We start from the raw sequence: 21,557 nt of genomic DNA, 5'->3' as shown, positions 1-21,557 counted from the left end.
TTGTTGTGTTGTGTTGTGTTGTGTTGTGTTGTGTTGTGGTGTGTTGTGAATATACTTCCGGCCGCGACCATCTCCCAAGGAGTCTTGCAAGATGGCGGGACCGGACGAACCAACTGCACAAACACTTCCAAAGGTAAAAATACTTTGGCTTGTCTACAGGGACCCTCTTTATAGTAGCATAGAAGTGTAATGATATTTTGAGCCTTGTCAGTGGTTTAAAGTAGCGATTTACAGCGACATAGTGAGCTTGCCCTCAAGGCTATGCTATATGCTATGTACTTGCATAGTAAATATGCATTTAATGAGGAACATGTACTGTTTACAGAATTTCTTACCTGTGTTGCGTAGAGTTGGTCCTGCAGGTTCATACACCGTCACATATTTCCCATTCCAAACTGTTACAGAATCCTGTGGAAATTATTCCAATCACACAAAAAAAGTAAATGACAAACTGTGGATGCCAATTAAATATTTCTGATCTAAATGAGACGTATGTCCAAAAACATAACAAGTTATGTACAACCAAACATTTAATGCCAATTTCCTGCACATGAATTAGGCCCAAGTCCAAGACCATATGGGAAACTAGACCATAGGGTTTTACATCAAACTCTGACCTGCAGTGTGTGGTCATGAATCAAGGTCTTGGTGACCCCATATACATTTGAAAGCTTGAAAGGATACATGTACATTTGACTTTTTCCTCAGAGATTTATCTGAACCCATAGGGGGGGAAAAGAGTGGTCCAGTCCTAACAGGGTCTGTTTCTAAAGATGGCGATGGTTTTAGGGCAGGTGGCACCTGTCTTCTTTTGCTGTTTCTTCAACAGCTGTCAGGTGTGATGCCACAACAAAGTCAATTAAAAAGTTTCTGCTAACACATATTTCATATACGTCTAAAACGTATATGCCAAATCCTATAACGCCTTTGATACAACACTGAGTTAAAAACTAAGTTACTATAATCCTCTGGTCGTGTGGTGACTGATTTACCTTGGCAACCTGCACTGCCCGGACGTGTGTATCTGTCCGGAGCATGAGGTGTGTGTCAGTGCTGAAGTATGCCAGGCTGATGGTGCTGGGCGTGAGCTGAACTGCTGCCACCTGCTGGCTGAAGTGGGAACACATGAGCTGCTCAGACAGGATTTGCACTGAGGTGCCAGTGCACACTGCCAGCAACCACAGACTGGAGCCCCACTGAGACAAAGAGAAAGAAAGAGACAGAGAGAGAAAGAAAGAGGGAATGGGGGGGTGAAGGGGATTAAGGGGATTGGAAGAGAAGGAAACAGAAAAGACAAAAACAGACGGAGAAATGAGAAAGGACTCAATGGAGTTCTCATGAGGAGTGAGGAACCAAAGCTTTGTGTCATTTAACTTAATCTAAACTTTTAGAACTTTGGATTTCTGTGTCTTTGGGTTAGGTAAGGACAATGTGTCTAACTAACATGTGCCCATAACAAAAGAACAACATCTTGCGGCTGATGTGAGGTAATCTGGAACTCAGATAATCCTGATTTTTCACTTTGTTAAACGAAGACAGCCAATTAACCTGATGGCCTCCAGGAATAGCTGTGACTAAATGAACAGAAAAGAGACAGTTCTGAATAAGGGGAATAGGGTTACTGTGCTGTTCTGGATGGTGTGAAATCAGTACCTGCAGCTGACTGACATTTCCTTCCACCTCTGTGGGCGTCTGCAGTTTCCACTGAGTTGTTGAGTCTCCTTTGGCATTATCTGTGGTGACCATCCGCCAGAAAGCCACACGGCCCTTACTTGTGCCAGCGGCCAGGATTTCTGATCAATAAAATAGACCTATATCAATATAATGTATGGAGTCTGCATGTCTACTTGCATGTATCTGCTTGTGCTTGTGTAGGTTTTTTACCTTTAGTTGGACAGTAAGACACACAGTTCAACAGCTCTCCTTTCTCAAAACCCAAGTTCTCCTCCAAAGACAGAATATAGTTGTCATCCTTCTCCAAATCCCATAGCCTGCAATGTACATAAAGATCAGGGCTGAAAGCAAGGAAAACATCTGTGCCTGAAGTAATCAGAACAGATATCTTAAACAGCCTGGCCCAGCCCCTGCAAGTCACTGCAGTGAAGGAAATCAAACCATGGACACACATATAAGGGCCTGTGTCCACCAATCGTGTTTTTTGCGCCGACCGCGGCTATTTTCTATACAAATCCTATGAAGTTCAGCGTTCCCAGCGCTCAGCGCCCTCGGTGGCAAAAAGCCCTCGGCGCTGACCGTTTTTTTCTGTTCAACTTAGAACAGCGCTGGCCTCATCAATGTCAATTCTCTCTCGACAACCAATCAAAACTTTGTAACCTAGCAACAATAAACACTTGACGAAGCGCTTGGAAAATGAGATTGAGGGCACTGTAAGTGCGAAAAACGTGATCGGTGGACACAGGACCTAAAAGCTCCAACTGTGAGTAATGTGATCCTGGAGACAATTCATCACATCTCAGCCAGAGGAGCAGTGGGTCAAAGGGGAGAGGCGGAGGGTGGAACCACACCTGATGAGGGGTTCCCCTGCAGCTGTGATCAGCAGGCCACTCTCTGTCCACAGGATGTCCATATTCTGACCACCCCTTCCACTCAGTTTCACCTGTGTGCACACACAGACACACACACACACACACACACACACACACACACACACACACACACACACACACACACACACACACACACACCATCATCTGGCTGGTTTATAAATAGCTGGGTTTCCACCTAACTCTTACAGCTATTTTCAGCGCATTCATGAAAATTCATGTTAAGGAAATGCAAGGCTGTGCGCGTTTCCATCCGTTGTGTTACATGAATCACAAAAGTGCACTCTCCTACTGAAGGGAAGAGTTGTTAAGAGCTGTGGGATCAAAGCTTCAAAAATTAATGTAAATCAAACGTAGTCGCTTTATACACTATGCAACTCAGGAATTCATCTACCCTCTTCCAGCAAATGAATTCCAAATTCAATTTAAATTGTAAGCCCATTTCATCCATTACATTACATTTGGCTGACACCTTTTAACAAAAGCGACTCCCAACATGGTAGACAATTAAGGTAGAATATAAGTACAAGTTAGTGCATAAATACAAGTTAGTCATCAGTGAGTGCTATTTACATACAGTCAAGTGTCAGTTCTAGTCAGGTGATAAGTGCTAGAATTAGCAAGGCTAGTTGTAAGTAGTGCTACGAGAGGAGATATTCTCTGAAGAGCTGGGTCTTCAGGAGTTTTTGAAGATGGAGAGGGATGCCCCTGCTCTAGTAGGAACTGGTAGCGCGTTCCACTAACGAGGAACAACAGATGAGAAAAGTTTGGATTGGCCTGAGCGTACTGGTGGCAGAGCCAGACATTGTTCGTCTCAGGAGGTAGCATATGCCTGTATGAGGGCATTCAAGTAGGTGGGAGCAGAACCGGAGACTACGATGCCAAATCAGAAAAATTATGTAAAAGTTATGTAAAATGCAAATAAAAACAAAATGTGATAATAAATGTGATAATATACATTAAGTCTTGTAAACATATATTTAGCAGCAAAAAGGACATACTGTAGACAACGTATCAAATGTTGAAAATGAAAATCTTGACAATTTCATGGTAACTATATGATCATTTTGAATTTCATGTCAGCAACATGTTTCAAAAAAAGTTGGGATAGGGAATGTTTACTACTGTGCTGCTTCACTGAGAAGACGAGTTGTGAGAATTAAATGTTGTCCCGTTCCTGCCCGATATAGGATTTCTGTTGTTCAACAGCATGAGGTATTCTTAATCATGTTTTTCATTCCATGATGCACCTAATTTTACAGGTGTGGACTGCAGACAGGCCATTTTAGCACCTGGACTCTTTCTCTATGGAAAAATACTGTTGAAATATGTGCAGAAATCATTTTGCCATTGTTTTCCTGAAATATTCTGTACATCATTCCGAATTGATTGTGCCTTGCCAGATGTGCAAAATGCCCATGCTGTAGGTAGTAATGCACCTCCACACCATCATAGATGTTGGGTTTCGAATTGAGTACCAAAACAAGTTGGAAAGGTTGGATGCTTGGATAGGCCCTCTCCTCTTTAGCCCAGATGAGTCCATGATTTCCAAAAAGAATGGCCAATTTTGATTGGTCTAACCACAGGACCTTTTTCCACGTTACCTCAGTCCATTTTAAACAAGCTCAGGCCCAAATAAGACTGGTGGTATTTTCTGAATCATGTCTCAATACAATTTTGTCTGCAGTTTTTGAATTGAGTATCAAACTGTGCACATAGACAATGGTTATCAGAGGTTTTCCTGAGCCCATACAATGACAGGTCTGGAAACAGGTCTGGTTTTGATGCAGTGCCATCTGAGGTCCAAAAGATCACGGCCATCCAAAATTGTTTTTCAGCTCTTTCCCTTGTTTGCAAAGATTTCTCTGGATTCTCTGAATGTTTTAATAATATTATGTCCTGTGGATTATGAACTCCCGAAATACTTCACAATTTCATGTTAAGAAGCATTAAAATGACATTGTTTCATCATTTGTGCACACAGGTTTACACAGAGTGATGAATACCTCTACATCTTTACTATCTAAGTGACCCTGTTTCTCTGGGATGCTCTTTTTCATACCCAATCGTGTTGCCAGTTACTGTAATTAGTTGTGAAACATTCCTCCTTTTGTTGTCTTCATCATTACACAACTTTTCCAGCATTTTGTTACCCCCGAAACATGTTGCTGGTATCAAATTCAAAATCAACATATTTCCATGAAATAGTCAAATTTGTCATTTTCAACATTTGATATGTTGTGTATGTGTCCTTTTTGCAACGAAATATGAGTTTAAGAGATTTGCAGATTACATTCTGTTTTTATTCACATTTTACACAATGTGTCAACTTTTTCTGATTTGGGGTTGTACTTTGTAGGCAAGCATTAGAGACTTGAATTTGATGCGGGCAGCCATAGGTACTAAAATAAGAGTTTGTTTCCACCCAGTTTGACACCCATTACCACTAAGGACTTCCAACTGGAATGGTCAATATTCACATTAAAAAGTTGGACTGAAACCCAACTGGTATACTCCGAGATGAGTACGTTGAGGAAATTGATCATGTTAGGCACATTCCCACACATACAGTAGTTTGTGATTAGTGGCTTAGCTGAGCGTGACATGATCATTCCCTAGGCTGCAGTAGTCTTGTTTTATAAATTTGTTCCCGAGCACCTGAATCTATATTGAATATGTGGAATAAGGATGCTCACCTTGCTTAGCTCATGAGCGCTACCATCTGGCATGAGACTGAACTGTGAGAGCATGAGGGAGTCTGTGACCACAGCCAGCACTGCCTTCCGCTCCACATACACCAGCTTCTGCACGGCGCCCTCTACTGTCAGCACACACACACTGCGTCCCCGTTCATCAACACTGTAAACGCATCCTTCAGAGACAAAAACACATACACACAAGGCATATGGTTAGATAAAAAAAACACACACACTGCTTACAATCCATGAAAGGTCAACAAAACAGCCAATAGCGGGTCACACTTACCATCAGCTGTGCTGCAGTATAGTTGAAGTGTGTCCTGTCGTGTAGATCCTCTTCCTGCCTTCTTCCAGTTAAACATGTCTAGAGCATTCTCATCACCACTGACTGCTGCACGGGCCAGAAGAGCCACATCTCTACACACACACACACACGCACACGCACACACACACATGCTGGTGGTGACTATTTGGAATCCTGCTGAAGGTTGTGTACTAAACGCATACATCTAGATGGGTGTCGGGGAACTCACTCTGTGGGTGCAGTTGGTCTGTAAATACAGCAGGTGAGAGGCTTGCCATAGTCCTGCTTTACAATATGCGTCCCCTGAAATCTGCCTCTGGCATCTACCTTCCATAGAGCCAGCACACCAGCCTACATACAAACATATGCATATGCATATGCACACACACACACACACACACACACACACACACACACACAGAGAGACACACAAGAATGACATGTAGAAATAATTTAAAAGCCAAACGAGACTTGTGTTACGATAGTCTTTTGGTACTGGCTGTTTGAAAGAGCTGCACCTGCAGTGCCCACTCCCTGTTTACAAATTTCCACAGCACTGAGGTCCCAGTAATAGGTGCACTACTAATAGCAAAGGGCAAAAAGAGGGAATGAGTGAGTGAGTGAATGAGTGAGTGTGTGAATGTGTGTGTGTGTGTGTGTGTGTGTGTGTAGTGTACTGACCTGATCACCTGTGACCAGTCTTCCTCCACTGTGGCTCCACTCCAAGAGTGTGATGCAGGCAGTGTGTGTGTTGCTGGACAGAGGAGTGGTTTCACCTGTGGGGTGTGCCAGCAGCACCACCTCTCCGCTCTCCCATCCCACACACAGCACAGGCTTGCTGGGATGCCAGCTCAACACGGATGGGCTGCAGCTTCGCTCAATTCTACACAGTTCGACATGATCACCCTACACACACACACACGCGCGCGGGCGCACACACACACACGCACACACACACACACACACACACACACACACACACACACCACACACACACACACACACACACCACACACACACACACACACACACACACACACACACACACACACACACACACAGAGAGAGCGAGAGAGAGAGAGAGAGATTAGTAAAACTGTCAATAACCTCATCAGGGTTCCCACTCTAAGTTAAATGTTAAATTCCATGACATTTCCCTGACAAAAAAAATATTACCATGACCTACTATATAATGAAGGGTACAATATACAGACCAAAGATTTCAGAACAGTAGCATATTTTTTTAGAGCGGGAGGTGAATAAATGTGCATTGAATAAACAAAGTTGGGCTAACCACAACTATTCAAGCAAGCAGTAAAGCTAATAATCAGATATACACCAATTATGAGTGGAAATGTATTTGTATTTATGTATTTTGGCAAGTACATTTTAAACTGCTACAAGAAAATTCCCTGATATTTCATTATTTTGCCCCCAAATCTTAAAAATCCCTGACTTTCTATAGGCCTATCTAGAATAGACTTTCCAAGATTCCATGACCCGTGGGAACCCTGCCACATAAAGATTTCAAGGGTGTGTGGCCTTTATCATCAGCCACTGTGGCCAATTTGGGCATATATTCTACTTACATGCTGATGGTAGAGGCTGACGCTGCCTCCGGTGACAGGACTGATGGATCCTACCGCAAGCACAGGTTGGGTGGAGTGCCAAGCGATGAGGAAAGGTGTTCCACTGTTCTCCGGAGCCTCGATCCGGTGGTCAAAATATACCGCCATCTCTACAAGAGATATTAATAAGGAGATGTAAACGACTCCGTATCTATATCATTATTACTGTGTCGAGTAAACGTAGCATTTGAATTAATTCGTACTGTCACAAATGACGCTAGATGGATTCGTTAGTTTAGGAGAGCAGCCAAATCAATTAGCCATCTAACAGCAACCAAGAAACGTTATTCAATGTATTACAACTATCAAGTGACTACGTTATCAAGTACATGAAGCCTAGTTACCACAGACAGCAAGCACATCAACAGGTCAATTTGACGGTGAGTAGAATGTAACGTTAACTGTCATGATTTGCCTTTTTAGTTCATAGAAAATTAATGTTAACGTTTGGCAGAACTAGTGTAACTTATTGACTAATGTTAGAAGCTTTATTGGCAAACTATTGGGTGGATACTGAAATGTGCTAACCCCATTTTAATGCAATATCTTTTGGTGGAATGGAATTAGTTACAGCAAAGGTCAAATCCATCTTAACATCTGATAGAACTAGATCTAGAAGTTTGACGTACCAAAAAAACCCATATGGAGATGGACCGCTAACGTTAAGTGTTCGTGTCTCGCTTGCTGAGTTTAACTCGCCCAACAAATTGAACTTGTTAGTTAAGTAAAAATAAAATATATCATATCTACCCAGCTAATTAGCTAAAGTGACGCTAGAAGTGTTAGCTAGCCAGTAATTAAGAATGCTCGCATGCAGCACTCATATTCAGCTAGTTAGCAAGAAGGTAACGTTAGCATCGCAAGCTAGCTAATCCATCAGTCTGTCTGTAAGGCCTGGTCAAATAAGTACTGCTCGTGTGCCGTTGTATGGAGTTATCATTCGATTACTCATATAGTGGAAATTCAACATACCTGAAAAAACTTCGTCGTTCCTTGGATAAAACAGTCGGAAATGTAGCCTGCATAGAAAATGTAGCTTGTTAGACAACAATGTTTAGGTTTTCACACGGCTGTACGTGAAGCGTCGTTTTCAGTAACCCAGACAACCGATTCTTCGAGGCTCTCATGAAGGGCGGAGACACGAGTGCTTCCGAATATGATCCGAATTGCTTTTCGTTCACACTGGCCTGATAAACATCTTTAGATTAAATTTGGCCTTTGCAGGGCACACATTCAGGTTAATCCACCTGTTGCATCATTTATACCCGTTTACAGAGGATGAGACACAATAATCTTGTTAGACGCCCATCTACACTTTAAAGGCTATAACAGAGGAAGTCATTCTTATGCCCATATTTTTTTCCCATACAGTGTTCATAAACCTGAGACCACAGCGATAGGCGTATGCTCACTAGGCATAAGCTCACATCGATGTTGACTGAGCAACATAATAGACCTGTAGTCTATTAGGGTACTTTCTAACAACCACTTTGTTACTATCTAAAACTATGCCATTGGTGCATTTAAAAATAGCCCTCTAGCCAATTTCATAAACCTGTATGCATTTGCATTGAGAACCACTGATCTAGGTCATCATCAGTAATGTACAACAGATACAGTAAGTAAACAACGTCCTGCTTTATATGAGCTACCATAAACAATGTCTGATCTGTGTTTTTCCTCTTGATGACTGCCCTGTTGTGTAGTATGGAGAGCACTATAATAAAAACATAATTGTAGAAGGAAAACAAAGAGCATTGTTTCTTAAAAAAAAAAGTCATATTTATTTATTTTCATTCATACCTGAATACATTTCATGATATGGACATATCCTTAGCATGAGCAAGAAGAGTTTTCCCACAAAGTCCCTATAAAGCAAACCATTATGTTATGTTATATCTGAATCCAAGTCAATACTCTGTTGATAATTATTTGTGTGTTTCTGGGTTGAGTTCTTTCTTCAAGCTCCTCTCCTGTAGAACCAGGCACTGTACTGCCAAGTTCCGACAATCAGCATCTACGTCCGTCTCTGCCACATCTACAATGCACACACACACATATGATCACATTGATACTAGACATCACATAGCTATATGTACAGCATTTCTAAGTTGCTAGTGTGTTTTCTTGTACAAACCTGCTAGCCAAGCTCTTGTGTCCATTAGGTCTTCACTCAGTTCTTGTAGGAGACTCTGACTCGGCATAGCCAAGAACACAGCGCACACACACATCAACACACCACGCCTCACAGACCTCAGAAAGACAAAGACACAAATAGCATTAGCCAAACGAAACATTTTCATTTTCATCACTAGGCATTTGTGCTAACTACTCACTGGTCAAAGTGGAAACGTAATGCCCACACAAAGTCCAGCAGGGCCTTTCCCATCTGAGTGGCCACCTACACACCAAACCAAAAAGAGAATTGTTCAACCACTTTGGGTAAGGAAGAGCTTGTTGTGTATGATTTAAGAGCGTCTGTGTGTGTGTGCAGGTGTGTACACACCGGTGCATGAATGGCTAGATGCATAAGCAGGCCCAGAGTGCTAAGCAGCTGTGCAAGCACCAGGTGGTCACTCCCCATCAGGTCAAAGGTTACCTGTGGCCTGTAAACGCAATCATTAAATAGTGTTATTGACCAGTTGAAATGCCTCACCAAAGCATATTAAACATGAGAGTGAAGACAACTTACTATTATTAGCCATGTGTGTCCTGTCTGTAAATAATATGTACATTTTCTGTATGTTGTTTACGGTCCACATTATCTATACTGTATTGTATATTGCTTAAACGTTATGTCTATATTGTCTATATTATGTTGTATGTTATATAGATACATCTTTACTATACTGGGTTCCATTTCCCAGAAGCATAGTTACTACGATGTGTCTTCCGTGATAGCTTCACTGCCAAATGTGAGTTGACCATATTTGAGTCACACGTAAACGATACAGAAATACAGTGTTGATGTGCGGTCGTATTTCGGTCACAAAATCATGTCCATCATGTCTGAATGACTACCGCCCAGTAGCCCTGACGTCTACAGTGATGGAGTGTTTTGAGAAGCTTGTGAAAAACATTATCTGCTCATCCCTCCCTGCCTCCTTCGACCCCCTCCAATTTGCTTACAGAGCCAACAGGTCTACAGAGGATGTCATCTCAAACCTCATGCACACCACCCATACTCACCTGGAGGAGGGGAATGGGAATTATGTGAGGATGCTGTTCATTGACTTTAGTTCAGCATTCAACACGATAGTACCTCTCACCTTGGTCACAAAGATGAAGGCCTTAGGACTGAACACCACCCTGTGTCACTGGATATTTGACTTTCTCACCAACCGTTCTCAAGTGGTTAGAGTGGGGGGTCTGGCATCTGACACATTAACCATCAGCACTGGTGCTCCCCAAGGCTGTGTTTTGAGTCCACTGCTGTACAACATCTACACACATGACTGCAAGGCCAACAGTAGTCATACCTCCATCATCAAGTTTGCAGATGACACAGTGATCTTGGGCCTGATTAGTAACAACAATGAACAGCTCTACTTGGATCAGGTTGATGAGGTGGCACAGTGGTGTCAATCTAACAGCTTGACACTGAATGTCAATAAAACCAAGGAAATGGTAGTGGATTACAGAAGGCAGCAGCAGAACTACAGTTACACCCCACTAATGATCAGCGGGCAACCTGTAGAGAGAGTCACAAGTTTTAAATACCTTGGTGTCCACATTACTGAAGACTTAACATGGACTGTTAACACTTAATATGTTCTGAAGAAGTCCAGACAACGACTCTACTTCCTTCATCAGCTAAGGAAATTCAAAGTTTCTACATTCATCATTAAGGCCTTCTACACTTCAGCAGTTGAGAGTGTTCTAACTGGTAGCATCATCACCTGGTATGGGAACTCCACAGTTAGAGATTGTAGTACTCTGCAGAGAGTAGTGCGCTCAGCTGAACGTACTATAAGAACTCAACTCCCTGCTCTACAAGATATCTATTCCAGAAGAGTACTCCTAAGAGCCCAAAAGATTCTGAAGGACTCTTCTCATCCTAACAATGGATTATTCCTACCGCTGAAATCAAGAAGAGGCCTATGTAGTCACAAAGCCAGAAATGAGAGACTAAGGAGAAGTTTTTATCCCCAGGCCATCCGAACTCTGAACTCAACACTATACTGACTTTGCACACATTCACTCCTCAGCACTCTCAAACATTTCCCAACTCTGAACTCGCACTATACTGACTTTGCACTCATTCACTCCTCAGCACTCATGACCCCCCCCCCCACACACACACACACCTACATGACTTTTAGAACTTTTACATCCCTCTCCCTATGCTACAGACCTTTTATTTATGTATTTTCTTATTTCATCACACATCAAAACACACACACACACACACATCTGACTTTCTCCAACTTTTGCACATCTCCATAGAACTTTTTATTTATTAATTTTGATTTCTCCTCCATCTATCTACCCATGTCCTTGATTGCCTAGCCTTTCTGCCCCCCCCACCCCCAACACACACACACAAAACACACACACTTACATCATCTCTGTCTTCACCTCACATACATACAGCACACTGCTTGCTACAGTAAGCCTCCTCTACATACTTGCTGCACACTGCCCCCCCCCCCCCTACATACACAGCACATTGTCTTCAGGATCTTCTCCAACACACATCCTCTACATACTTACAGCACACTTCCCCCACCTACCCAGACACACACTACACACTACACACACACACACACAGTCACTGCTCCACTCCCCTCCCGCCCACACACACATCTTCACTGTCATCACTCACATACATCATACAGTACTCTGCTTGCAATAGTAAGTCCCTTCACCATACTTGCAGTACACTGCCTCCCCCCCCCCCTCCCCTACATACACAGCACATTATTTCATCAGGAAGCTTCTCCAACACACATCCCCACATTGTCTCATGAGGAAGCTTCTCCAACACACATATTGCACACTGCCCTCTCCCCACATACACAGCACACTATCCCATCTCCCTTGTCATCCCCCCAACACACACACCAAGACCCCTGGCAGTTGGGTTAGCCCCTTGAGCCGTGGATCTGCCCAAGGTTTCTTCCTTGGTAAGGGAGTTTTCCTTTCCCCTGTTGCTCTTGGGTGCTCCTTGTTGGTGCCCCCCCCCCAATCCCAATCCTCCCCCACCTTTCTTATGCAGCCCTTGCCACTTAATCTACTAAACCCCTCTTCTACTGCACTTTTTACCCCTCCCATAAATGCACAAATAGGCTGACACCAGACATAATTTCACTGCATTTCTTACATCCAGTAACTATATGCATGTGACAATAAACTTCCTTGTATCCTTGTATTAAAAACGTGATTTGTGACACTATGAAGCTTAGGTGTTTGTGCATGTGCAACTCAAATCTACGGACTCACATTTGGCAGTGACTCTACCAAGGTAGTTCCTATCATAGTTAGCAACTATGCTTTTGAGAAACGGGCCCCTGTTTGAGAGACATCAACAGCTGGAGACCAATTACTTGTTTGTGTCAACATGCTTGGCAATAAAGCAATGATTCTGATACAGAAGATGAAAGTCCCCTATACATCCACATATGAATTAAAAAGGTCTCACTCCCAGTCACACACACCGGTCATAGCTCTTGAGCAGTGGAAAGAAGAAGTAGCCAGCAACAGGAGCATAGAGGTTTGGGGTCGCTTTAGGTGGTGGTTGAGATGGGCCCTGTAGAAAACACAAAATGGATCAGTGACAAAACACAATAAACACATACAGAGAGAAAGAGAAACACAGACAACACAGGCAGACAGACACACACACACACACACACACACACTTACCTTACAGAATCGTCTGGTTTTACTTTTGATGCGCTCCTCCACCACCTGCCTCCAGTGCTTCAGGTCATTACTGGGCTCCAGTGGAGTCACCAGAGAGACAGCAGAAGTGGCCACACTCTTGCTAGAGACTGGCCGAGACAACTCCTGGGCAGCCAGAGCAATCACCTGTTAAAAGAAACAAGTTCATTTCATTTCATTCTGTCAAAAAGGGATTTCTGCTTTTTCATTTATAAACATTTACCTATTGAGTTGAACATTTGATCTACCACATAGTCCACATAACCACAATTGTATTGACCTTTGTTATGAACATCAATACACTTATACATGTTCACATGACTTGTACATGTTGACAAGTCTTGATCTCCATGTAGACAAAATATAAAATACTAATGTATAACTGTAGACTCAGACTGCCTATTAGTGGTGCTATCTGACCTCTAGCATATCCAGGCGTTGGCGCAGGTTGTAGTTGAGTGAGTAGAACTCTGTGGTTAGGTACTCTGACACCTAGAGACAGGAAAGAGAGAGGTCCAACCGATATGCCCAGCAGGAGATGTGTGCATGGAGACGTAGCATGTGTTATGGAAGCTAACTTACAGGTATAGGGTCAGTAACAGCGAGAGCCACCATGGCTCTCTGGCGATGAAAGAGGAAGTTGGGGTTGCTGTACTTGTCTTCCATGTGCAACAGCACCTTACTGAACTCCACACTGACCTACAGGAATGACAAACATTATATTCTACTGTCATAACTCAACCACAATCAAAGAACTGGTATTGCTTTTGGTCGTCCACTTATTCATTTGTTCTCATTATACACTTATTGATATTGTATTCTCATTTATGAGTTGTCTTTTGATCTGACCTCTTTTGTGGTGCTTATGTGCCTTCTCACAAGGCCATCTGTGGCCTGTAAGCACGCACTCACACGCTCGGGGTCCTCAGAGGTCAGCAAACCTGCAAACAAATCCACACACATCCAGTTCAATCATATGATACAACAGTGACGCATATCTGAGACAATGATACAAAACTAACTTGCTGTCGAATTAAGCACATAATGGCTAAAGTAATCATTAAGTGAACTCACCGTCCAGGCAGTCGCGAAGATAGCGGGGCGGAGAACACTTCTGCTGCACCTCATCAGCTGACATGTCATAAGGGGTCAGCTCATCATCACTGAAAAAGAGAACATTGTTTCTCTAATTATTACGAAAACTTCAATCTTTTTACAGAGAAGACTGTTCTCCAGTTTGTTGCCGACACAGAAGGGAGAGAGAGAACGAATGAGATGAAAACAAACCAAGCAGTACAGAGGAAACTGAAAGACCCTGGAACTGGTTTATTTTATGTATCGCCACCCTTATAGTAACTGCCAATCCAGAGTATAGAGCTGTACAAACACACAGTGACTTACCTATCCAGATCTAAGTCTGGCGGTGCTGCAGCATTAGAGGGGTGTGGAGGTGACAAACTCCTCATATCCACTCCTGGCTCAGGACTACTCCTCACATCTATCTCTGGCTCAGGACTGCAAAAACATGAAAGTCACAACCAGTGTTACACAATAAAACCAAGAATTTAACCCAATTCTGTATGGTGTTGTTAATATGTTGAAATGTGTTTATTGAGTCTACCTGGGTTCTGGTTTAATTTCTGCTGGCTTCATTATTTCTAGAAGGTCTCTGGTCTCATCGTCATGCTCATACTGTTATCCACAGACATACAAAAACATTTCAGAATCTTCATCACACATTTAGACACACTGTACATTCTAAATACCCAAAGACCTAAATGTCTCTGGTACCTAAAAGAGGTTAAGTAAAGGCAATTTCCACATATAATCTGCTAGGCTCAACCAGTCTAAGTAGGACTATTTCATCAATTAATGGGAAGCAAAACGCAAAAACAGACTTATGATTACTGGTATTATTGTCACCACTTATCAATTAACAACTACACAGAGACAGCATTGGCTGATATTAGTAGCACACCATCTGGCTAATTCATTTCCCAATGTGTGACCATTTCAGATGACCGGTGTATGTCTGTACTTATGCGGGTCACCTGAAAGGAGAGGCGTGCGGTGGCTGTGTCCATGTGTTGACTGATGGACTCTCCCACCACCATTCCGATCCTGCGCACACGCAGCACAGTGCTGTCCAAATGGCACTGCATACCACTCAACATGCACTGCCGAAGCACTGAACACAGACAAAGACATATACACTTAAACTTAAACTTATACTACTACTGCATATTATGTGTTTGTGTGTGTGGGTGTGTGTGTATGTACATCTTTGCATGTCAATGTTTGTTACCCTCTTGTTGCTGCTCTATCTCCGGAGGTCTCAGCAGACTCAAAGACAGCAGCAGAGCTTTGCTGACATACAGCTGCTGCTCGACTGTGGTGTGCTTGACCGCACTGCTGTTACTCCACGCCTGACACAGCGCCCGCAGCGCCTGCACACAAGCACATCCTCGCACGGTTAGATTGTGCACGACGTGGGAATAATACTGAACCATACAGATATGCACTCACGTGAACCCAATACCTGTGCAAGAAGAGGTCGACGCTCATCATCCTGAGCTAGATAACCTAGCAAAGTCCTCAACACACAATCCTGGAAGAACAGAATGGAATGGAGACAGATTTGAGAATTCTATCGAATGCGGTCCACAAGTGACACTGACTACATTTACATGGACATTCATACTTTGAGTATTGACCTTATTCAGAATAAGACAATATTGCGAATATGGTGTCTATATGAGTTGTTAATAGAATATTCCGGTCATATTCCTGTTTACATGCCACGCAGCATATTCTGATTAATAACGACTTTATCAAAGTTTTAAACGTTCCTTCACTGAATGTTAGTAACCTTATCACTTCTTAGGCTATACTGCCACTTATGTGGCTACTATGCTGTCTTTTGCATTTCTTCCTCGTCGCAAAAGTGTAGCGGAATTTGGTCTCTGCATTTATCCCATCCGTGAATTAGTGAACACACAGAGCACACAGTGAACACACAGTGAGGTGAAGCACACACTAACCCGGAGCAGTGAGCTGCCTTGCTACAGCGGCGCTCGGGGAGTAGTGAGGGGTTAGGTGCCTTGCTCAAGGGCACTTCAGCCGTTCCCATTGGTCGGGGATCGAACCGGCAACCCTTCGGTTCCAAGCCGAAGCCCTAACCAGTAGGCCACGACTGCACCCTGATCCACATACCTTACTTTGATTATGCTTATTCTGAATATAATCTTATCCCAGTTAAGGCAATCAGAATATGCTGTTTACATGGCAGTGTCTTATTCTGAATACAATATTATTCCGGTTAAGGCAATCAGAATATGCTGTTTACATGGCAGTGTCTTATTCTGAATACAATATTATTCCGGTTAAGGCAATCAGAATATGCTGTTTACATGGCAGTGTCTTATTCTGAATACAATATTATTCCGGTTAAGGCAATCAGAATATGCTGTTTACATGTCAGTGTCTTATTCTGAATACAATATTATTCCGGTTAAGGGAATCAGAATATGCTGTTTACATGGCAGTGTCTTATTCTGAATACAATATTATTCCGGTTAAGGGAATCAGAATATGCTGTTTACATGGCAGTGTCTTATTCTGAATATGGTCTTAACCCGGTTAATATCGGAATATTAATGTCCATGTAAACGTACTCACTGAAACGGGCTGCTTGAGATCATTTATAAAGTGCATATTACTACCCACCTTGTGATGGTACTGCAGCAGCAGGAATTTGTGAGTGATAACAAACCGCGCCTTTGGATTCTTTAGCACTATGTTGCCTATAATCCTGGACAGGGTTTCAGGGCTGTTGCAGATGACAACATTACAACTGTTATGCTTACACAGAGACAAAGACACACACACACACATACACACACACACACAGACAGACACAAGGACACACACACATACACACACACACACAGACAGACACAAGGACACACACACCCACCCATTGACTGCTTGCACAAGTCCTGTGACCACGGCTTCCATCCAGCGATCTGGAATATTCTCCAGCAGCTTGGCGCTCACTCGCCGCCACAGAGCATCAGAGAGTGTGTGAGCACTTAGACGGGGGGCCAGCGTCCGGAAGACCAATGCTGTTGACACACACACACACACACACATTTTCATTGTGGATACAGCCCATCACAAAACTATGTGCAAGAGTTGAACTCCATTCAGACCAGATGGGAAATGAAATATATTTCTTGACATATGAATACAGACACATACACACCACACAACAAAGAGGGGAGGGGGGGACTCACCTGTATGACCCTGTGCACATGCCTTTCCCAAAACCTGACCCACAAAACCCAAAGAGCAGTCCTGCCCACCTGTATAGACACAAACGCAAACACCCAGTCTATGTTGAGTTGAAGAACCAATAGCAGACTACAGCATAACGTCTTAGATAATAATATTAAAGAATGCACACTATGTGCAGAGCCATAGCTACCTCTCAGGGCCTTGCAGGTTTTCTCCAGGACACTGAGGATAGTGTTGGCCAGGTGGGTGCAATACTGCTGTGGCATGAATGCTGGGGGTGTTTTTGTTTGGAGTTTGTTGGCGGTGAGAGATGGGAGCCCCACCAGTCTGCCCAGCAGCACCTCTCTGACCTGTAGTGAGTCCGCCATGCCTTTACCCTCACATCGTGACCATAGCAGGACCTCTAGGCGCCCTGTGCTCAGAAACTGCTCCAGCACGTACACCAAATGCTCAAGACCTGCGCTGGGTCTGAAGCACACCATTATATTGCATTACTCTATCAATTTCAGAGAGGCACCAGTGTAAAACCTTGTCGGCCCATGTATTCAAATAAAAGCAAACATGAACACAGTTCATGCCAACACATCAGACATAAGCATTTCTTTATTGTCAGCAATACACAAAACACTTACTCGCTTGAGGTAATGGCATCCAGAAGTGTCAGCAGAGCTTGATCAGGAGGACCACGAAGGAAAAAGTTATCCCACAGTTCAGTCCGTTGTGGCCCTGGCAATTTATGGAACCAGTCAGAATTAAGTCCATTCACCAAACCCTGTAGTAAGGGTGTGTAGAAAACCCGGCAGAACTCTGCCCTGACACTGCAACTGTCATCTAGGTAGCCGAACAGTACTCGCAGTGCATCAAAGACCTTTCCTGCTTCCCGTGATAATGTCACAGTTCGTACGTACTGAGTGATCTCCAATCGGACCTCCGCCTCCATGCTTGTGACAATCTGCAAGGGTGAGAATTTAAATGGTAACGTTAGAGGGACTGACAAGCAAGCGACAGTTAAAGATGAGTTCCTCAGCCTCTGGCTTGCCTGAAACGGTAAATTAAATGGGTTTGCAAGCTATCTTAAATGACTGACATACACATGAGCTCAAGCCTCAAGGCACACAAACCTAGTGCACCACAGAAAGCTAGCTAGCGTTAGCTAACATGAGTTTTGTGCTGACCTGAATTCACTTCATGTATTTCCTCATATACTGGACCAACTGCATCTAGGGCATTCCATGTTATGTGAATAGTACGTTTTACATCCAAGCCCCTTCTCATGAATCTAATCAATGTTCATTCAAGAGAACATCAACATGTAACGTTGTATGTATGGTACGGACAGTGCGCCGCCATCACATGGTGTTCTAAAAACTGAAGCCGTTCTGAAACCGAAACCTATGAGAACAACAAATCCTAGGCAAAATATATAATCAAAACTACAATAATATTAATGAATAGACATTTGAATCAAATTGATGATCAAAGTCTCATTGATGAATTTTACACAATTTTATTTCATTTGTCTGATCCCGCTGTGTTGATATGCAGAGAAGTGAGCAGCAGGTGTTGCAAGTTTCCTTGTGGGACTATTTTTGATGTGACTCCCCGCCCGCGCAAATCGTATTTTACCGTCTATGGAAACGATGAGCGGCTGCCAAAAAAGCCACTTTAAGTCCTCTACTTGTGCTTTCTTTTCTTTCTGTAAGTTTTATTATCAGGCTTTATTATTATTATTCAAATGTTTCTTCTTTACAGTTACATGTAAAAAAATGTATATGTAAAAATACATGTAGGCCTACATGTGAAAATGAAATATGTAAAATAACAGAAGAGATAGGCTATTTAATATGAATAATAGGCCTACTACTATTTATTATTACTAATACTGAACATAATGACCACTCTCATGATTTGAGGGCAATTCCATGCAAAGGTCATCCTTACCATGGGAAAAAAAAGTTGTGCATATGCAAATAGAACTGTTGTTAAAATCTTCATTTAGGTCTATATTTTATTGTTTGTCTGATTGAATTTGATGGAGAATGACACTATTTTCACATCATAAATATGGTGTGCAACCATACCAGAAACAACATTTTTCACATGGTAATATTATACATATTTAAAAAGTGGATAAATGGACCCATGGTTCAAACAAATTGTGTCATTTGACAAATTCCACATTGACAAGGGAATGGTAGAGCAATGTCTATGCTCAGCTTGCCTTTAAGAGCGCAACTCCTTACATTTGTAAGGCTTTTGTTTTTAGGTCAGCAAGTTCCATGGCCATGTCACATCCATAACGTTTTATAGGAAAAGTTTATGCTACACATACAGTGTTGATGCGACAATGTCCATAGTGTCTGTGCAAAGCTGATTTATATCAATGTAAAGTGTGATGACCAAATTGTGCCCCTTTCTTACTTTTAAAACCTTTAATGGTGCGTTATGGATGTGACGTTATGGATGTTACATTATGTAAATTTACAAGACTGGAAACTTTATTATACCTCAAAGCCGATAAAACGTCTGTTCTGGTGGCATGTCAGTTTCAATGCATTTCACCTTAGTGTTTACAATTGACATTTCAAAGATTATTAGGTTGATCAAAACCACAGGGAGGCCTGCCTAAGCATTAGCAAAACAAACATAATATTAAAATACCTCCAGTGATTAGCCTATAGCCTATTTTCAAGTGGCCTAATAAAAATCAGAAAATCTGAGCGATTATCTTCCCGTAACTGTCATACTGTTGTTGTACAGTAACTGGATTATCGTGTTAGCTGGTGAAGATGGCTGACTTTGCAGCTGGAGTTAACATAGCAATCTCCTTCTGTTGCAGATCTGTTCAGCCTGTCGTTCATGTCTGCTTACCACAGTTTCATTTTAAATGACGCGATATGCCGGCATTTGAAGTGTCAGGTCCTCTGTAGCTAATACCCACAGAGTAACATGAGTAACGGCAGCAATAAACTAGATGTACCGCATAGCGGTACAAAATATGACCGCCTCAGTCCTGCATATTCTCTTCGCAAAAATAAATCACGCTTGTCAATTTGTCTCCATCTCCTACTCCTGCAACTCATGTGCATGTAAATGAGTGTGTGTTTTTGTGAGTTTGCTTTTGTTTATAAGAGTGTGTCTGTGTGTCTGTGTCTGTGCGCATGTGCGTATGCGTGCCTGTGTTTGTGTGTTTATGTGTGTGTGTTTGCATGCGCACATGCGTATGCGTGCCTGTGTGTGTGTGTTTATGTGTCTGCATTCATGTGGGTGTGTGTGTGTGTGTGCTTGCCTGTCTGTATGTGTTTATGTGTGTGTGTGCTTAGCTGTCTGTATGTGTGCGACGGTGCGTGCGTGTGTGTGTGTGTGCATGTGTGTTGTGTTATGTAGTTTGTCGAGGACTGGTTCAGACACGTCACATCCATAACGTGAAACCGTCACATCCATAACGCCAGTTTTTCCTACATAATGCATTACGAAAATGACGCATAGTTTCAAAAACACACTTTTTGTGTTCATTCAAGTCTCCTTCATGCTACATATATCATAGTTTCGGCAGTTTCCTTTAAAATTCACAGAGTTTGTAGAAAACCTGTAATCTCTCACAAAAGTGTGTCCATTTCATGTCACATCCATAACGCTGATAAAATGGCTTGTATTAGGATGAAATTGATTATATGCAATTTGAGGATTTCTCAGTATTCAGAGGACAGAGGTTACATTAAAATGTATGCAAATTAATTCACTGATACTAATTTTGCCCCCACTTTAAGGCATTTTGTTTACCAATATGAGTCCACTTGTCACATCCATAACGCTGGAACTGCCCTTGAATATTATGTATTTTGTCTTTTCAACCTTTGCAAGTTTGTTTTCTTGTAGATGATGTGTACATTGGGAAAACACTTGTGTTTCAAAATAAAATTCTGTACTGTAGTCTCGTCCTAACTCTGAATCTTTCTTTCCCTCCCCCTCTCTTCCCTCCATCAGTTTTTTAGACTAATGGAGGTTTGATCCCTCGTTCCTGATCTTCAGGGTCAAGTTACTTTTATATTCCCCGCTTTTTCATCCCGTTTATTGATCCAATGAAAGCGATACTCCCACAGAGAGAAGAGAGAAGGTTATCCTGCTGTAATGTTGCATAGCAGCTGCAGTCAGAGCAAAAAGAAATCACACTGTTATGACG

The 21,557-nt window shown here is 42.5% G+C and overlaps 2 protein-coding genes across 2 annotated transcripts in view; both read right to left on the bottom strand.

Moving 5' to 3' along the window:
- The window catches only part of ift140 (intraflagellar transport 140 homolog (Chlamydomonas)), a 31,764-nt gene extending 23,488 nt beyond the window's left edge, over positions 1 to 8,276 (bottom strand). The window contains exons 1-11 of the mRNA XM_076298627.1: positions 8,168 to 8,276; positions 7,157 to 7,305; positions 6,249 to 6,473; positions 5,797 to 5,918; positions 5,550 to 5,680; positions 5,261 to 5,436; positions 2,526 to 2,617; positions 1,885 to 1,991; positions 1,654 to 1,793; positions 993 to 1,196; positions 336 to 408 (exon numbers count right to left, since the gene is read on the bottom strand). Of these exons, the coding sequence (XP_076154742.1) occupies positions 336 to 408; positions 993 to 1,196; positions 1,654 to 1,793; positions 1,885 to 1,991; positions 2,526 to 2,617; positions 5,261 to 5,436; positions 5,550 to 5,680; positions 5,797 to 5,918; positions 6,249 to 6,473; positions 7,157 to 7,303 (1,417 nt within the window). The 5' untranslated portion in view covers positions 7,304 to 7,305; positions 8,168 to 8,276. The remainder of the gene's footprint in view (positions 1 to 335; positions 409 to 992; positions 1,197 to 1,653; positions 1,794 to 1,884; positions 1,992 to 2,525; positions 2,618 to 5,260; positions 5,437 to 5,549; positions 5,681 to 5,796; positions 5,919 to 6,248; positions 6,474 to 7,156; positions 7,306 to 8,167) is intronic.
- A 687-nt stretch (positions 8,277 to 8,963) lies between these two features.
- telo2 (TEL2, telomere maintenance 2, homolog (S. cerevisiae)) lies at positions 8,964 to 18,731 on the bottom strand. The gene is made up of 21 exons (XM_076298623.1): positions 18,550 to 18,731; positions 18,007 to 18,326; positions 17,565 to 17,842; positions 17,374 to 17,442; positions 17,055 to 17,202; positions 16,805 to 16,907; positions 15,618 to 15,686; positions 15,384 to 15,525; positions 15,130 to 15,266; positions 14,700 to 14,770; positions 14,480 to 14,593; positions 14,153 to 14,241; positions 13,928 to 14,019; positions 13,661 to 13,777; positions 13,499 to 13,570; positions 13,061 to 13,225; positions 12,853 to 12,944; positions 9,702 to 9,801; positions 9,532 to 9,596; positions 9,333 to 9,448; positions 8,964 to 9,233 (listed from the first exon to the last, which is right to left on the bottom strand). Exons 2-21 carry the CDS (start codon positions 18,312 to 18,314, stop codon positions 9,124 to 9,126), a joined length of 2,457 nt encoding a protein of 818 aa, XP_076154738.1. The 5' UTR covers positions 18,315 to 18,326; positions 18,550 to 18,731; the 3' UTR covers positions 8,964 to 9,123.
- Positions 18,732 to 21,557: the final 2,826 nt, after the last annotated feature.

This window comes from Alosa pseudoharengus, unplaced genomic scaffold (assembly GCF_046254945.1).
Source record: "Alosa pseudoharengus isolate Yale_2024_CS ecotype anadromous, Long Island Sound unplaced genomic scaffold, YU_APseudo_1.1 YU_APseudo_1.1_scf_21, whole genome shotgun sequence".
NCBI lineage: Eukaryota > Metazoa > Chordata > Actinopteri > Clupeiformes > Clupeidae > Alosa > Alosa pseudoharengus.
The sequence above is the reverse complement of the archived record's forward strand: the minus strand, read 5'-3'. Positions and strand labels throughout refer to the sequence as shown.